Consider the following 18367-nt stretch of genomic DNA (forward strand, 5'->3'; position numbering starts at 1 on the left):
CTACCAGAGCCAGTCCATGAACCTGTATCTATATTAGCTATCATATATCAAAGGTCCAAATACCACTTTGACTCACCTCTCGTAACGAGTTACTGGACCTTTGACGGTCAATGTTGCCTCATGGGCCTCCACTTCAGCCATACCAGTCTGGAAGTCCATATCCTGGGGCTTGATGAAAGAGGTGCGCTTGACGATTTTCCATCCAAGGTATATAACCACTGCTGCTGATTAGCCCGAGTTCATAAAGAAATTGTCAAATGTAGAACCTACAGAACAGGACGATTGTAAAATAGGCGGTGAAGAAGCCTGAAAAACTCCAATGGCCCTTGATGAAGACTCCTTGAAAGTTTATTAGAATGAAATTTCAACATAGTGTTTTCAGATTTATTTACCGTATCCATTAGTGATAAGAATGATGCTGACCCAAAAGATAGCAAAATAGTTGGAATAAGCTGATTTCCTATAATCAGTTTCTCTATTTCCGTACCAAAGCCTGATTAAACCCACGTGTAAGTCTGCTCTTAAAGGGAAGAGTTGCTGTGCTGATTCCTTGTGCCTTGAGTCCTCTATGAAATTGCAAATTGGCAACCTATAACAATCATTTAGTCACTTCGACTCTAGTCCACCTGAGCAAGAAACTCACCATCATCAGAATGTAAGCAATCATGATGGCAGTTGAGCCAAGATTAATGAACCAGTTCAGAACAACAGCGGAGGCAGTGTTGCATGTCATGAAAGCAAGGGATGCAACGGCGATCGAGAGTATCAGAGCAGGCAACGGTACGCCACTCTTGGTTGTCTTCGCGAAGATTTTTGGTGCACGTCCATGTTTGGCGAGGCCAAAGACAGTCCGTGAAGCTTGAAATAGCAAACAGTTGGTGCAGCTCCATGCAGAGGTAATGCTTTCAATGAGGTTAGAATTGACGGGTCTAATCATATGGGATGGGTCCTTACACGACTGCATTGCAAAGATCGGGTAGGAACGGGATCTCTAGTCTGTTCATGGCGATGATGAATGGTGACTTGGCAACTCCATTACCCGTAGCAATAGCCGTAACTGGAAAACATATCAACGACTTTGCATTCTTTGATAGTGATCATGTATATACGTACGCATGGTAGGGTCATTGTATGGGACGAGTAGACCGACCGCAAAAACGGAGAGGATGAAGAATACAATCAATCGGTAAATGACTCTTCTGACGGCCTTCGGAATATTTCGACGAGGGTTCTCTGCCTCTGGCGCGCAGTTTGCAATAAAATCCGGGCCGCCGATGGCAAAGGCTGCAGTATTAAACACACTACAAAGCTTGTTAAAACATGCTCGGAGAATGTTGGGAAGAAAACATACCCCCAAATGGCGAGGAATCGACCTGTTGTACCGGTGGTGTATGCCTCATTGAATGCACCAGGGTTTTTCCAATAGCGAAAGCCGATTCGATCGTGTTTCGGATTGCCACCAACAACAACGATGAAGGTGAACAGAAGGAACCCAATGATCAAGAAGATCTTGAATATTGATGCATAAAATTCAGCCTCGCCAAAGTACTTGACCGCAAGGCAGTTCAAGAAAAAGACCACCACCAATGTGACGGCTACCCACACTCCCGGGTTGATATCGGGAAACCAATACGACCATAGTCCAGTCAAAGCAGTACAGTCGGCAGCGGTAAATATCCTATCGAGACCAAATTAGACGAGACCGAGAGAACTCCTTTTGCTTAGGACAGACGTACATCCTGCGTAAAAGATCTGCATTAGAACCATCAATAGCATTATATAATGTTAGTTGAGTAGACTTACATGCTATATGCATACACCCACCCCATAGCCACGCCAGCACTCTCATCGACAAACCGGCCGATGTCTATGGATGTTACTTAGCTAGGACATGTCAAATCAGGGATAGAAGTCTTACGTGTAACGAAAGAACCCGGGACAGGAAGCAACGCCGACATTTCACCCATTGCATGAGCGACGCAGAGTAGGAAGACACACCTAGTAAACAGGTCAGTCGATATCAAACAATGTTAAGTAGAGTTGACCACCAACCAAATGGAGTATCCGATCAAGAGCCCACCAGGTCCGGCACTGTTCAGTACACCCGAAGTACCTACGAAAAGTCCTATTCACTGTGTCAATTTCTGACAAGGTGCGATGCTACCATAGCCTAGGGAGATATCCCCGGACGACTTACCGGTACCGATGACCCCAGAGATAGCGAGCAGTTGAATATGGTGTGATTTCAGGCCTCGGTGGATACCGTACTCGGAGAGATCAACCCTCGCAGTGGTGCCATTATGTTCACTGATGGACTAGATCCAGAGGGTTAGACAAAAGACATGCATGAGGAGTATTGACTTGGTCTCACCGTGTTGGAGTCCCCCAACTCTTGAACGCCCAGGGCTTTATCGCCAGAGGAACTCTTGTCTTCCATCTTGAATGTTTGTATCGCGGTCAGAGTCGATATAGAGATCACACTCAAGATGCCTGTGATGCTGCTAACGCAATGGATGTCAGGTAAGATGTTATATATTCGGACAGTCGAGGTGTTGCAGGTTTACCCATGTAGATATATGGCCCTGCTCTTGCATGCATATCAAGCCTTAGAACCCCGGAAGATATCTAAAGACCGCCATTTGATAAATGCCACGAGCCAGGGGCAACTAGATCGCGAATTGTCTGCCAATAAGCAAGCCAATCCGCGGGTGGCACTGGGAAAACTGGATCCGATATCACTTTGGCCAGGCCAGCTCGCGTGCAGCATCATCAAGGCGCGCTTATCATCTTAAGTATGTATGCAATCACCGTGCCAGATCCCTGGGGAAGGCAAGCAAGATTTGAAAGACAGAAAACTGCACCTAGAAGACGAAGGCGCGCTTATCGAACGCTAAAGTGGGACTAGTGCACCGTCGGCAGCCCGGACGGGTCGCGATAAGACAGTAGCGTGCCTATGAGACCCACACACGTATCTCATTGAATCATGAACACGCACATTACCCAGCCGATCTCCGCAAGGGTTGGTTGAAACAGAATTTCTGGGGTAAGAAAGCCCCCGGATACTCTTTTTACCTGTGCTTGTTCTCGTATGTGGTCAGGTAGGCGCGGATATCAGAGACTAAAATAGTCTCTTTGCCCCTCGCTGGATACTTGGCCCCTTGAGCTCTCTAGATTTTATCATGTAATTGAAATAGGCGCGCTGGTAAGTCCCGACCAGATCCATTTCGAGCGGAGCTAGAGTGAATGAACCAGCAGACGGAAACAAATCTTGCAGCTTATATCTATCTCCCATTGAATGAAACGAGAATACTCAGCCGAGGCTTTCTCTTGCCACCAATGCTGCCGGATCTTTGAGTGCGGTTGTCGAAGACTACGATTGTCGCCATGATCGTAATCGCTGCTTGGAAGCTGTTACTAGCAGCGTCTATCATCGCTGCAGCAATTAGATGGTGGACTAAGAAGAGCAGCACTGTCGAAAAGCAATCGAGCTTACCTGTTGACCAAAGTTAGTATACTTAAGAATATTTGCTTTTGAGACAAAGATATTGATCGATGGTCAGAGCCATGGCAATACCCAGAGCCTTCGCCAGATCTGGCGTTTGACTTGCAGACCACCAAGCCCCCAAACTACCGTGCTTTCCGATATTCATATAAACGACAGTAAGTTGGGCTCGGGTCCTGAGCTTTCAGAGCAATTTCTAACCTGCATAACTTGAAGTGTTATCGACACGCGGAAGTTAGACAAGGACTCGTGGGTTATTGTAAGCCAAAGTGATTTATTCGGGGTAGAACACTAGATATTAACCCAATGTGACAGCTTGACAAGGACTGGCCGAAATACTACCACTTAAAGGTCAATCGATTAGCCGATCGTGGTGAGAAGGTCGTGCAGACGCTTCCCAGGGCGAAAGCTGCAGCTTACGAACTCTGCCAAGACTTGTGCGAATTTCTCTCTCGTCGATATCCACAAGTTTACACAGTTCAGCGTTCAACGAAGGACACATTGGGCTGGTATGGCCTCGGTTCTATCACTAAGATTGACATGCCACCATTGAGTGCATCATTTGACCTGACCAAAGAAGACCCATTGACCGTACGTCGTCACGTCTTGCACTCCATATTCGCATACATGTAGCGAAGCTGATGAGCACAGGTCGCTGGATTGATACAACCAGCGGATATCAACATACTTCTCCCCGGAGAGGATGGCTACTATCAACTTCTTGCCATGATGCTTGGCATCGGAGGTATGTGATGGTACAGCAGCTCAAAATGCAGTTACTGATATTATCTCGCCGATAGGAGGACAGAGAATCAAAGACAAGAGTACAGTAGTTGGACTTCTATTCATTGGCAATATGCTCACATTGCCTCAGTTGGTAGATCATTAGCGGACCTGCATTTCGGCGGACACGTACCACATTACAAAGATCAGCTTCAACGGCCACTTGATCGATATTTAGCAAAGCTTAAGGTGGAAGGTCCAATACACCGAAACAGTGAGTCTCATAGCCAATCTTAGACTTCTTGGAGAGTTGCTAATTTATGAAGCTACCGCCATCAGCATTCATGGTTTGTCTAACTCCGCTTCCTAGGCGTAATTGTGACTTTCGATATTGATAATCTTTTCTCAGACGAATGGCACTGGCCAACCTCGACAATGGGACCAGAAGATGATTGGGATCCAGCACATCGTGGGCCCGGGGTTGGCACACCCAGCTACGGTAAATGGAAAGCCCCTGGACCAATCAATGATCTATCCCAGCTATGGTTCCGGCAGGAGCGTCAAGTTTTAAGAAGACTGCCAAAATCGGGCGCCGTTGTATGGATGGTGCATACATACATCGAGCCGTTAGTGGAAGTTGCACAAGAACCTGGGGTCCCGGGTAGAATGGCATCGCTCATCCGTAGCTGGGACGATGTGCTAGCAGCGTGAGTAACCTCAATAATCCTGAAAAGCTCGCAGTAAGTTGAATATGACACTAACATCTACACCTACGCTCCAGCCATAAAGGCCGCGATCTGTATGCACATATTTTGCTACCATACCTAGATGAATTACACAGAAAACAGGTAGATGCTGGAATATGTGAAGAGGGTGAGCTACCAAGCAAATTCCCTTTTTAGACTAGAGCTCGTAGACGTCCAAAAAAGTTGCTAGCATATTTCCCAAATCAAAGATAGTTAGAGTTTACAAATAGATCTTGATAGAATGCTAAGGTTTGGAAAACGAACCCCAGCATTTCTAGATGGAAGAGGAGCGCGTATTTACCAGTCACAAGATGTAATTACATGCCGATGAGGTATTGGCGTCTGCCGCCAGATAAGTCATAGAAACATAGTTCATGAGATTTCACAAGGGAGAGACCATTGTATACAGAAACAGAATGAACGGGTCATTCTGGGCAAACTCGATAGTGGCTCAAGTCTTTAATATTAATAGATGATGACGAGCCTTGGACAAAATGAAGGTCACTTGATCCTTCAACCTCGGATAAGCAATGCCCCTTACAAATGATCTAACTCCTTTTAACTTGGATCCGTGCTAATGGAGAGGGTCAATGTCTTGGGCTACTAACCAGCCAGTATAATTGTTCTTTGGCATAGTCGTTCAGCCCCGAAATTCAGCGAATCTCTATCCTTCCTCCCAATTCGGGGCCGCCAGTGAATGAGTTTGCGTATCCGATGCTCTGGACACCCTAAAGCTGTTTAGCAGATGCGGCTGATGCTTGCATGAGGTCTGGCACGAGTCTGGCAAGCTCAACGGAATCTTTGGCGTCTGCGCTAGCCAACAATAGCAATATTCCCGCATAGATCCACTCTCATGACTGATAAGAGTTGGAGTTGATAAGGGCGACGATTCATGCAATCGCGAGCCCCATATTACTACACCGAGTCTCCGCAACGCTTCACCCAAATCTCAGCCAGCCTGGCGCGGCACATCAACGTCTAGCGACGTGACAAGGGGTAGATGACGTTTGGTACAAATATTTGATACAGAGCTTGAGAGAGCACCATGCAGACTGACTCACTTTCCAAAACGAAGAGGTCCCGGTCGACAACGGGCTGCATCGGATGCAGGTTACGTCGAAAGAAATGCAGCGAGGAGAAGCCTCATTGCGTCAATTGCATCCGTAACAGGATACTTTGCACATATCCACGAGTAGGCAACAAGAAGCATGACGAATTGCTTCGGAGGACCAACCCCACTCGTCGGAATTCAAATTCAAGTTCGATCAAGTCACGCGATGGGAAGAAGACGGGAGAAGATCACAGCGAGTGTTCGTCGCCAAGAACCAGTCGAGGATCTATGGCGCCTTCTTCTCCATCATCTACTATCAGTGACACAGTTGAGACAACCATTTTCGACATGGCGATTATCCAAGTATTGAACACATTTCCACGGTCTCTTGGCGCTCAGATCTTTTCAGAGCACAGTCTTCTGAAGCAGCCCGCTTCAAGGAGGCTTTTCCACCACTACCTTCATCGAACCTACAAAGTCATGGCTATATGTCAAGGAACGAGAAATCCATTTCTTAGGGAGCTTATTCCAATGGCAATGTCAAATGACCTGGTCTTGAACGGTCTGCTCGCATTTAGTGGCATTCATTACGCGGATCAGACCGGCATCCCGGTGGATGAGGTGACATGGCTGCACTATGGTCAGACGGTTCAAGGGGAGAAGTTCGGCTTGACTCTTTTGGCACAAGGAAGAAAAGAAGCACTCGTACCGTTGCTGGTGACGGCAATGCTTCTATGCATTGTAGAGGTACGCTGAAGTTGGTTGCGGTCTTCGATTCCTAACTAACCATCAGTAGACCTTTCGAATTGATTCGGGAGCTCTAGCTCTTCAACACCTGAAAGCAGCCCGCGTCTTGCTACAAGAAGCACTTCAACTTCCCGAGTCTCAACTCAGCCGTGAGACTCGTGCATTTCTAATTGAACGATACACATACACGATGATACTCGCACATATCACCATGGGCGCTGACTCAGACCAATGGGTATTGAACGATACGGCGCTTCTGTTTCCTATGATGCAAAATGCCTCGAACCAATACCCTGGTGCCATATCCGGGTGTGTCCACGAACTTTTTTACTTGATACCTAAGGTCTCAGTTCTCGCTCGTGAATGGAGAGACGGATTGCGATTTGGGCTGGACATAGAGGATCTAGCATCTCAGTACATGAGATTGCACACCACTATCGCAACCTGGCAACCCACATCGACCGATGAGGTACATGTCTTATGTGGCCGACTATATCAGCAAGCATTACTTGTGTATCTCGCTTCGTCATTCGAACACGAAGAGGAAGTTTTGGAGCAGGGACATGCCTACTCTGCGCCTGTCCATCAAGCCTTCAATGACTTCATGGAGTTCTTAGGTTCTATACCCCTCGATTCATCTATTTCTACAACTCTTTGCTGGCCTCTCGCTATCTTCGGCTCATGCGCAAGATCGGCAGAGCATCGCAACACCATTGCACGGCGCCTCGACTCGCTTTCAGAAACATACGCAGCGCAAAGCGTGAGGGATACCAAGAAACTCCTGGAGCTAATGTGGGAAGAGGACAACCCTCGAGCCGCCAATCCGTTAGGCTTTGAAGATATGATGAACAGGGCAAAAATGACCGTTTTATTCCTTTGATCTAAAGCCTATTGACTTTATGCTCGAGTCTTCTTTGGTCAAAGACAATTTTGCACGCCAGCTTTTTGCCGGGTCTCGCTATAAACATCCGATGAGGTCTATTGCCGTTGCAGTTGAATAGGGCTTAGACTCGATTCGATCCAGCGCCACTTGTTTAGAAACACCCAGGCACTACCACTTATAACACTCCATCGGAAGTGATCGGAAGTGAGGATATTTTGCTATGCATACATCTGATCTGTGCAGTAATACTATACAATATGGTAAGTCCTTCAGAGGCCTCTTCATACCCAACACAAGCTTAATAAGCTAGTGCACCAGCAAGTTTGAGTAGCTTATCGCTCATCTCTGGCAGCTCAAGGGGCTGGTCACGCTCCCGTGGATCTTTAGTGCCGTCCGGGAGCTTTGCGAATGAAGCCTTGGTGTCCATATAATTGTACGGCCAGTGCATCGTGGAGCCGTAACGCTCAAATACAGCTTTCTTCAATTCAAGCTCCTCTAGTCTTGCTGGCTGTGCTGGCATGTATGTAGCGTAGATAGCTACCCGGTTCTCGACACTCTGTGCAGTAGGATCACCTCCATAATGTATCGTCCTTGAGTCCCACATGATCAAGTCACCTGGCTCGGCGCAGACCTTGAGTGGACGCAGACCTCGCTCCTAAAACTAACCCAACTCTTCAGGTTCAAAGACACAGACGTCCCTAGCTGGAACCTTGATATCTGGTTGTGTGTTGAAAAACTCGTCATGCAGTTTGTGAGAACCGGGATATACCACTAATCCCCCATCTTCAGGGCCCGAAACGCCCAAATTGATGATCCCTTGGATACAATGTAAGCCTCGTCGGCGAGGGTGTTGATCCACATGCTCCCACGGGTCCCGGAGTGGCGCATCTATACGGTTCGGCAACGCTATCATAAGGCCACCAAAGCTAATGAGCAGTTCCTCCGTGCCCCGAACTTCGCTAAAAGCTCGAAGAACGCCGGGTTCCATCCTCGCATCCCACATGAACTTCTCGTGGCTTACGCAATGGTTTCCGTACGCTTTGATGAATGTGTTTATCGGGAGATTCTCTTGAATCCAGGTCTCAGATTTATCGAGGTCTAGGTTGGGCCAGCTGGTGAGTTCAGATCCTTTAGCTCGTTTTCCCTGGAGTGTAGTTTCTGGGAAGAAATGTTTGACTTGATTCAGCACCTGGATTGTTACATCCGAGGTTCCCTCTCTTCAAGTGCGAGAGAAAACTATTACCATTGCCACTGTCTGTGGTTACTGTGTTTCTATCCTGGTAAACTTCGTCAGCCCTTACATGCAGGACGAAAGTCCTGGGAATCTCGGAGTCCATATCGGTTTCGTCTACGCTGGGTTCTCTGTTTTCGCTGTTCTCTGGTCTTTGTTCTATCTTCCTGAATCGGGATTTCGTACTCTTGAAGAATTAGATGAACTCTCCAAAAACGAGTAGGTGTCTGGCAGTTTAAAAAGTACAAGACAAGTGGGTATGGTGCCCAGCTTGGCCAGCTGCAGGAGCACACGATCATACAGGGTGTGAAGGCCGCTACGGATGATGATGTCGAGGAGCACGAGACTTCTACGGAGAGTAAAGCTTGATATGCGGGGAAAGGTCTTGCATCGGCATCAATGACTAGCAATGTACATTTAGTTCTCCACTGCTTGTACAATTGCTCCCTGGACTCCTTGATCGAGGCCATCTAAAGCATCCACGTCCTCAATGTTCAAATCTAAATTATAGACATTTGCATTGGTCATGATCCGCTCCGGGTCGTCACTCTTGGGCAACGGAGCCCAACCTTTTTGCAATGAGTAACGGATCAATACCTGGCTCGGTGTGACGCCGTACTTCTTAGCGATGCTGTTAAGCGTAGGATCTTCGGCTTTCATGTTCCGGACCAAGGGGCAGTAAGCCTCAATTACAATCCTATGTTCTTGACAGTAAGTGACGATTTCTCGCTGCTGCAGCCAAGGGTGTAACTGTAGAACCATGTCAGCCCTTGGTTTGCAGGACCAATACCAGCGACAAATTGACCTACTTCAATTTGATTAACGTGAGGCGGCCACACCTTAGCAGACTGCTTTAGTTCCTCAATGTGCTTGATGCCAAAATTGCTGACACCAATGCTCTTTGCCCTGCCTTCATGATACAATCTTTCAAGTGCTTGCCATAGCAACTTCCTTTGAGCCTTGCCGCAGTTTGGACTGTGTATAAGAAACAAGTCGACGAAGTGATTGTAAGGATCCAGTTTCTCGATACTGAGTAAGCATTTTTGATAAATATCCACAGCGGCGTCTCCGGCGCCCAGAACTTTCGTCGTGAGAAATACACTCTCTCGAGGCAACCCAAATTGGGTCACTGCTTGCCCAACTTCTCCTTCATTCCCATAATATTGTGCAGTATCGATATGACGGTAGCCAGCCTCTAACGCGCGTAGACAGGATCTCACACACAAATCTGGTGGGGATTGGTAGACACCAAAACCTTGCTGCGGCATTAACGCCCCGTTTGAGAGCGTAAGAGTGTCAGAAAGACTTCGTGATCCCATCTTCCCGTACATAGATCAGATGTTGATTGATTATCGCTGCTTTTTCTGTTGCGATGCTGTGGTGACTCTGAGCTCCGATACGCGGCGGTCGCTATTAGGTTTGCGCCTCAGTGCCTAACATAGCTTGCGATTGGGCCAAGCCATGCAGATTGTCACCGTCATACAATATAAATTGTACTCATCATAGATTTATTCCCAAACCAAATGTCGGGATGCCTCCCTTGAAGTCATAATGAGACAGTAAAAATCTCCTTTGACATTGATAAATGACTCATTCACAAGTATGACGGCCAAACAATTGGAAAATTTATGTTTTACTTGTGCGTAAAACAATTCAGTCTGCTCTTCATGGAATTTAGTTCACAACTTAACAGCTTTACGATGAGTATCGCCAATGGTGGTTTAAACTACTTCACCTGCACCCTCGCACAAGCTGCCGAGTGGAGGCACGAGAACTCCAATATAGAGTCATTTGACACAGTGATAGACCTCATAGACAAACAGGCAGAACTCATTCCCAGTCATCCAGGTCTTGGCTTTTCCCAGCTCAAGTCTGATATTTCGGCGACTTCATTTGGTGCGTTTGCGGTTGTGTCCATTTCAGTAGTAAAGTGACGGCCAGTGCTAATCGAGATGCAGCATCTCCTGTATCAAGCTTCTCAGAACTTCGGTACATGTCCTTATTATCTGCTCAGCTTCTAGCCAGTCATGTCGGAGCCGCTGAAGATTCCAATACGTTGTGTCCCATTGGTTTGCTGTGTACAAGTAGCCTCGATTTCATTTTGACGTGGCTAGGCCTTATGCGATTGGGATACTTGACCCTATTTCTCGCGTAAGACCTCCTAAGCGCCAATCAAGCAGACTAGAATCATTATTGTTTAGTCCTGACCCAGAATTATCAAACAGGCCCCAGTTAGAGCCCCAAGCCATTTCACATCTTTGTTCAACATTGAAAGCTACAACTATATTTGTCGACGAGGCACATTATTACAAGACCTCCGGTCTAGAAAATGATATCAAGGGTCTCAAAATTCCAAGCTACCGGGGCCGTTATGTCCACAAAGGAGATGCACGGCTCAATGAGAGGCGTCAACTTCCCGACATAGCTTATTTTGTTCACACCTCTGGAACCTCATCCGGTTTACCCAAGGCTATTCCCCAGACTCACCAGGGACTAGTTGGTTCACTGCCGCGCTTCCTGGGCGATAACAAATCAGCCACGTTCACAACAACTCCTTTATACCACGGCGGCCTTGTGGATTGCTTCCGAGCGTGGACAAGCGGGGCCATGATCTGGTTCTTCCCAGAAGGGGCGGGCCCCATTACAGCTCGCAATCTTCACGAAGGAATTAACTTTGCTCGAAGTCATAACTCTGCTGACGTGAAGTATTTTACATCGGTACCATATGTTCTCCAAATACTAGCCGAAGAGGATTATGGTATACAACTTCTACGAACGATGGATTTGGTTGCTTTTGGCGGGGCCGCTCTTCCGGCTGCGGTTGGTGATAGGCTCGTTGAAGCTGGTGTTCACCTGTTGTCGCGTCTCGGAAGTGCAGAATGCGGATTTCTCATGTCTTCTCACCGAAATTATCCGATAGACAAGGCGTGGCAGTATCTCCGGCCAACTATCGATGCCAGCTTTCTTTCGTTCGAGCCAAAAGAGGACGGCCTATCCGAGCTCATTGTCAAGTCTCGATGGCCCTACAAGGTCAAGGAAAATCGTGATGACAGCGCATACGCTACAGCAGACTTATTCCAGCCGCACAGTTCCATTCCAAATGCGTGGCGTTACCATAGCAGAGCCGACGCTCAAATCACACTTGTTAATGGAAAGAAATTCGATCCCGCCCCTATCGAAGCAAGTATCCTGGCTGCCAACAAATTCCTAAAAGACGTATTTGTGTTTGGGAATAATAAGGAATTCGCGGGGGCGCTCCTATTCCCAGTGTCTGACAAACTCTCTCAAGAATCGGTAGTTGACAATGTCTGGCCGCAAGTTGAAGAGATGAACCGCTTGGCACAAGGCCATGCTCGCATAGCGAGGTCAATGTTGATGGTGGTTAAGGCAAATAAGGGCCAAGAGCCGCTCAAGAAGAGTAGTAAAGGAAGTATTCTTCGTCCCCAAGCTGAGCTGCGTTACGCAGAAGCAATACAATCAGCCTACGTCAGCAACCATGTCATAAACTCGCCACTTGGAGAATTATGCGATGAAGAGCTCTTACCTACTGTAATGAACTGCTTCACTCGGGTCTTGGGTCATATAGTTCACCAGGACAAAGATCTATACCATCAGGGTGTTGACTCTATTGCAAGTTCTCAGATTCGCACTTGTATCGAGGCTACTTGTCTATCACGAGAAAAGAAATTGCCTATGAACATCATTTATGACAAAGGCACAGTAACGTCTCTGGTCGCTTACCTGCGACAACTACGGAGCGGAACACAATCAGCAGAGTCCAATGACCGTGTTGCACAATTACAGCTCATGCGAGAGTTGGTCACGAAGCATAGTCATTTCGAATTTCGTAACATAAAACGTTGCAAACAGGCGAACCATGCCATTGTGCTCACGGGCTCGACCGGATTTCTTGGAGTACATATTTTGGACCTCCTTAGTAGAGACTGTCGCATTGAAAAGGTGTATTGCCTTGTCAGAGCTCCAACTCCATCGGTAGCCCGAGATCGAGTATATCAGGCGCTTCAGAAATATGGTCTTTCGGGTGGTAGAGACTTACAGGGGTCTCGTTATCAAGATAGCAAGGTGGTTTGTCTGCCATTTGACCTGTCATCCCGCAGCTTGAGTCTATCCGAGACTGATCGACACCAAATTCTACGCGAAGCAACGATATACATTCATCCGGCTTGGACGGTCAATTTCAACCTGCCGCTCCAATCCTTTGAAAATCAGATTGCAGGAATGCAGTATCTGATGAACGCAGCCATCGAAGGAGGTGCGCACTTCGTGTTCATCAGCTCACTTGCGGCTGTGAGCCATATACATTCGAGAACAGCCGTCGAGAAAACATCAGACATCCCAACAGACGCTTCACCTTTGGGATATGCGCAATCCAAATGGGTTGCAGAGCGGATTTGTGCTGCGGCAAATAAATCTGTAACTGTAAGAAACGAGGACCTTCGTCCAATTTCCATCATCCGTATTGGTCAGCTGTGTGGGAACGATGCCGGAATTTGGAATACAACAGAAGCCTATCCACTCATGTTCTCGACCGCCAAGATTATTCATTGCCTACCACGCTTGACAGAGATCCCCAATTGGCTACCAGTGGATAAAGCAGCTCGAGGAGTCCTAGACATTATACTCTCACAAGGTATCCAGCCCGAGCCCAGCGATCACGAGAAACTAGACCCACCAGTGTACCACGTCCTTAACCCGTGCAAGACTCCAACTTGGGATCAGATGCTCCAATGGGTTACGGATGAAGCAGCAGACGAAACCCTCGAGATCACCTCGCCATCGGAGTGGCTTCAGAGATTAGGAGAGAAGCTGGAAGTACCTGATGTTTCCCATCCTTCCCAGGCTTTGCTATGTTTTTGGAAAAGTCTGATTAGCCAGAAGCCCAACTTGGCGAATAGCAATGATCCAAACGCGAGTTCTGTAGAGTTCGAGACTTCGTTGGCCATGGAAGTTTCAGAGACTATGCGTGCGATACAGCCTCTAGACCGCCCGCAATTCATCAAAATGTGGAGATGGATCATGGAGACGATTTGATGATTCGCTTTCGCACATCAGCATACTTTGAGAAACCAGTTTACACGTCATTCGGCACTCTATCATAGTGAATCCTGCCAGCATAGCTCCTTAGTCTAGTCCTTTCATCTGAAGATGAGCGTCTCAGTCCAAGATATCTTTTAGGCATACTATAGAACTAATATTATCTATGATAGTTACAAGATAAGCAGCGCTAGCAAGGATACAAACTTCTCGGTTCTCACTCCTCCAGCAAGTGATATATATGCTATGGCCACTGGCACATTCAGGTAGACCGGTAACCACGTAGACATTGCCAAAGTTCCCCTCGCTTCCAATTAAGCTGCTTAGATATTGTAAAGCGAGTCAGGTGAGCCAATGAACGGTGGCGCCGAGATTCTGCCATGACCCAGGACCTAGGTTATAGTGCACTTCGCTAGCGCCGGGTTCGGCTGGTTAGATTATTTGAAACCCCAGTTTCTAACTTGTCCTAGCTAGTCGACGGCACTCGTATTGGTATTAGAATTGATTTCGTCACCCAGTGCGTTTTTTTCTCCTATACTCCTATCTCTCCTGGGAAAAGTTGACCCATTGCTGTTCGTCCCATATACATCCATCTGCTTCAAGTACCTCCAGCATGGTCCCATCACGTTTCCGAATTCAGAACAAGTTACTTAGCTTTTATGTCCAGCTCCCAGGCAATGGCTCGCCCTGGAATCTCGCGGAGGAGTCGTTTTCCTTATACGGTTGTAGCCTGGTATGTGCAGGACCCAAGACGTACTGCATCGCTCAAAACATTTGCTCACACATTCATGCTTAGTGAGACGTGTCAGAAACGCAAGACGAAGTGCAGCGGAGGACAACCATGTGCACGATGTTGCAATAGTAAAGAGCCATGCCTTTATCCGCGGAAAACCCGCTTCCGATCCGCCGGGCGCACCTCGTACGATCACCATTTGCAGAAGGGAGCGCAGAGCGCTAATCGATATGAAACTAGTAGAACATTGGAGGAACAGATGCCATGGACAAACCCCAGGACGGCAGTCTCAAATTTAAAGCAGCCAAGCTTGGCTGCAGGGCTCAGAGATATAGACTCTGTAATTTCTACATGTCCGCCTAATCATAGCAATCCTAAGTCTCTTTCACATACTGCTAGAAGTCGGCTTACTATCATGGACCCTGGAACAAGCGGAAATCCAAAGGACGCCAAGCACGAGGTATTACGAGTAATTGCTAAGCAGATAGAGCAGGTGGTTACCCTCAGGACCAGTTTGCCGACGGGAAGTATTTTGGACGCGTTTGACATGGACTCCTGGGTTGACATTCTGCAAACCTACAAAGAAGAGGTCGGACTTCAATACCCCATCTTGGAAATCGATCAATGGGAACGGAACATTCGCAGAGCAAAGTGTGGCACTGCATCCGTTCATACGCGCACAGACAGAACCAAGCCCCAACCTAGACAGCGCGTAGACGATATTGCTATATTAATACTCGCGGTTGTTTCTAGCTTCTCGAGTGCAGAAGCAACTGGGATCGTGTATCCCTTAGTCGAGGATATTGCTAGCGCTGCATTGGCTAGAACGCACTTCAACAATGTCGACAAGAATGATCTAACCCTACTTGTCCTGAGTGTATGTTCCCTCTAACTCTCAAAGCCCATCTGTACATGGGTGGGACCCAAATATGAGACTTCTGGCTAAGGAATAGTCAACAGAGCATATACTTATTCCTGACCGATCAAGAGGTGCAAGCTTGGAGAACAATCAGCACAGTGATGCGAGTGATGCACGAGATCCTCAGCAACAACTCGAACGATGAGAATGCTGGGATAACGAGCGAGTTTTTCTGGTCTGTGTACACATTGGATCGCCGTTGGAGTTTGGGCACAGGAATGCCCTTTGCCATTTCCGATGCGGATATGATACATCAACCACTTCCTGTTGTATGTTATTGAGCTGTCTTCAACTATCCTAGCAACCTATTGACTCATTGGAAAGAAGGAATCAGATCTCTCATCTACCTACTTGAAGCAGATGGTAGCGTATTGCAGTATCGCATCCGACGTGCGAGCATCTCTCCTGACAGGCTCTCCGGGCTGCCCCACAGTCGAAGAATCGGCTTTTGATCTTACCATATGTCGAATAATTCAGTGGCAAGAGAACCTTCCTGAGAAAATTCGGTTTCATGGCTGTGAGGACTTCTTTGATCCTTCCAAAGAGAAACGAGGGGATTATAAGCTTCGATTATTGCTTTATCTGAGAGCAAATCAGATGAAAACCATCGTACTTAGGAAATCGGCAACACGTTACGGACCGAAGAACTTCAATAGGTCTACCGTCTTCAAAATGGCCAGAATCGCCCAGGACACAATTCATGTACTCTTGAAAGTGGCAGATAAGACAGACATCTATCACATCCAACACAAGACTTTCAATCATTTCCTGGAGACTGCGATATCGTCAGTGTTGCTTGTTCTGTGCTGGGTCGAACCTGCTCAGAGTATTTTCTGCCTTGAGGATCTCGTCTTGGCTATGGACTTAGTACATCAGTTATCTGAACAGTCTCCTGTATCACGGCGTCTTAGACACAGATTGCAGAGCATCCAGAACGCAATAGTTGAGATAAGATCTAGAATGAACGGTAAGGACTTGTCTCCGTTTGGAAATATCCTAGCCAACGAGGACGCCATACCAGACACTAGTCAATCACAACCCAGTCATTCAGCATCAACTGAAGGAGCAATAATGGATGATGCTCCATTAACATCACCTGACTTGTTACCATCTTCTATACGGCCTAGTAGTGGCCTTCAGGCTCTCGAACAGTACCTGGAGGCCCTGCCAGTTCCATTTTATCCTGTCGATCCGTTGACGACACAGTGGCTCGGCAATGCTTCGACTGCATCTGGGGGGTTTGCCTCGATTAGTTCCAGGGATGTATATGGATCATTCATGGATTATGGTAACTTCCCATTCTGACCATCACATTATAAAATCATTATATGGAATATCATTTCGCAAGACTACAACATCAAATATGGCGTTCTTTTCCGTATTGAGAGCCGAAAGAGTACGGCAATTTTGTGAAGCACAATGAAATTAGAGCTAAACTTTTCTGGCAAAGTCTATCAACGCCGTTCAATCTACCGAAAGCTTTCCGCTTAGTCTTCGTGCTGTTTTATAAAACGAACTGGAAGGGCCGCTTCCTCCGTAACCCGTAGACTAAGTAGATCAGGCCGAGAGTAATGCCCTACCAGATCTAAGTTTTGTTGTGCCATAGCTCGGTATGCAAGGTCAACCTCAGCGTAAACAATACCTTCGACGCCTGGCTCCAAAGGCTTGCAAAGCTCGGTTCCATCAGGACCATAGATAGTACTAAACCCACCACCCGGGCATCTCGCATAGTCGAATTCTGCAAGTCTCGTTTTGCGTTTCCCCTCTTCGGTCAGTATTTGTGAGCAAACCAGGACGAAGCATGCCCCCTCCATGGCCATAACCTGGGAAAATTGATTGCATGCTGGCGGTGTGAGATGATACGGCCACGGCTGACCCTCCAAGGCATCCCAGCACAGTGGCCAGCTAGAAACCTGGATGTCAAGATCTTGAGAATACTGGTAGTAGCGCAAAAGCGGCTGTGTATGCTCCCAGCAATTCAAACCTCCGATGTTCCCAAAGGACGAGGGAACTACTGCTTTCAAAGAATCAGCTTGACCATCCCCCCAGTAAGCACGCTCTACATGAGTTGGCTTGATCTTGCGGCGATGATGAACGATTGTTCCGGTCTCATCAATAAATGACTGTCATTTTATTTAGTAATGTTGAGTCGAGAGCTTGGTTAGAATTACTACATACTTGAGAAATATAAAGCGTGCCCTTGAACCTTTCGCTATAGCCCAGAACAATGAAAACTCCAGCTTCACGAACTGCGGCCTTGATCTGTTCCATCTCCTCGGAGTCTTTCTCCAACGAGTTGTGGAAATACTCATTCATGAACCCAGCATTGCTGAGGGCGGCATTTGCCCAGATTGTCCTACAGACATGGTCAATAATGGCCGCTTGTTGCTTAGGAAATTGCTTACCATGGATATCCCGGAATGAAAGCCTCAGGAAACCCGACGACGTTGGCCCCATTGCTACTAGCCTCCTTAATCAAGCTAATTACTTTCACAACACCTCCCTGCAAGTCATTCCAGGCAGGCTCAGCCTGAACAGCGGCAACCTTGATCTTCTTCGTCGGTGACATTGCTTCAACGGATAGTAGAGATATGGATGAAGCTTCTCCCTAATCACCTCTTACTCTTGTGCGTTCTCGATGGCGGATGAGCTTTTCTTCTTGTACTTGTACAACACGAAACCTATCGATATCTCAATTGCCTAGAACAGGCCATAAAATTACGTACACAGAAGGCGTACAGCTCAATTCAACAGCCATTCAACATGCTACGCCTCCA

At 47.2% G+C, this 18367-nt stretch overlaps 2 protein-coding genes across 2 annotated transcripts; both read right to left on the reverse strand.

The window, feature by feature from the left end:
• Positions 1–2437, reverse strand: UCRPA7_5333 (putative general amino acid permease protein; the record flags this gene model as incomplete). Its single annotated transcript, XM_007917880.1, has 12 exons — positions 1–22; positions 77–218; positions 271–339; positions 393–452; positions 508–589; positions 644–902; positions 955–1057; positions 1114–1301; positions 1352–1678; positions 1804–1867; positions 2198–2315; positions 2372–2437. 12 exons carry the CDS (start codon positions 2435–2437, stop codon positions 1–3), a joined length of 1500 nt encoding a protein of 499 aa, XP_007916071.1.
• A 15164-nt stretch (positions 2438–17601) lies between these two features.
• Positions 17602–18159, reverse strand: UCRPA7_5334 (putative aliphatic nitrilase protein; the record flags this gene model as incomplete). Its single annotated transcript, XM_007917881.1, has 4 exons — positions 17602–17604; positions 17654–17713; positions 17769–17946; positions 17996–18159. 4 exons carry the CDS (start codon positions 18157–18159, stop codon positions 17602–17604), a joined length of 405 nt encoding a protein of 134 aa, XP_007916072.1.
• Between the last annotated feature and the right edge of the window lie 208 nt (positions 18160–18367).

Source organism: Phaeoacremonium minimum, assembly GCF_000392275.1.
Source record: "Phaeoacremonium minimum UCRPA7 unplaced genomic scaffold PA7_03_scaffold_410, whole genome shotgun sequence".
NCBI classification, from domain to species: domain Eukaryota; kingdom Fungi; phylum Ascomycota; class Sordariomycetes; order Togniniales; family Togniniaceae; genus Phaeoacremonium; species Phaeoacremonium minimum.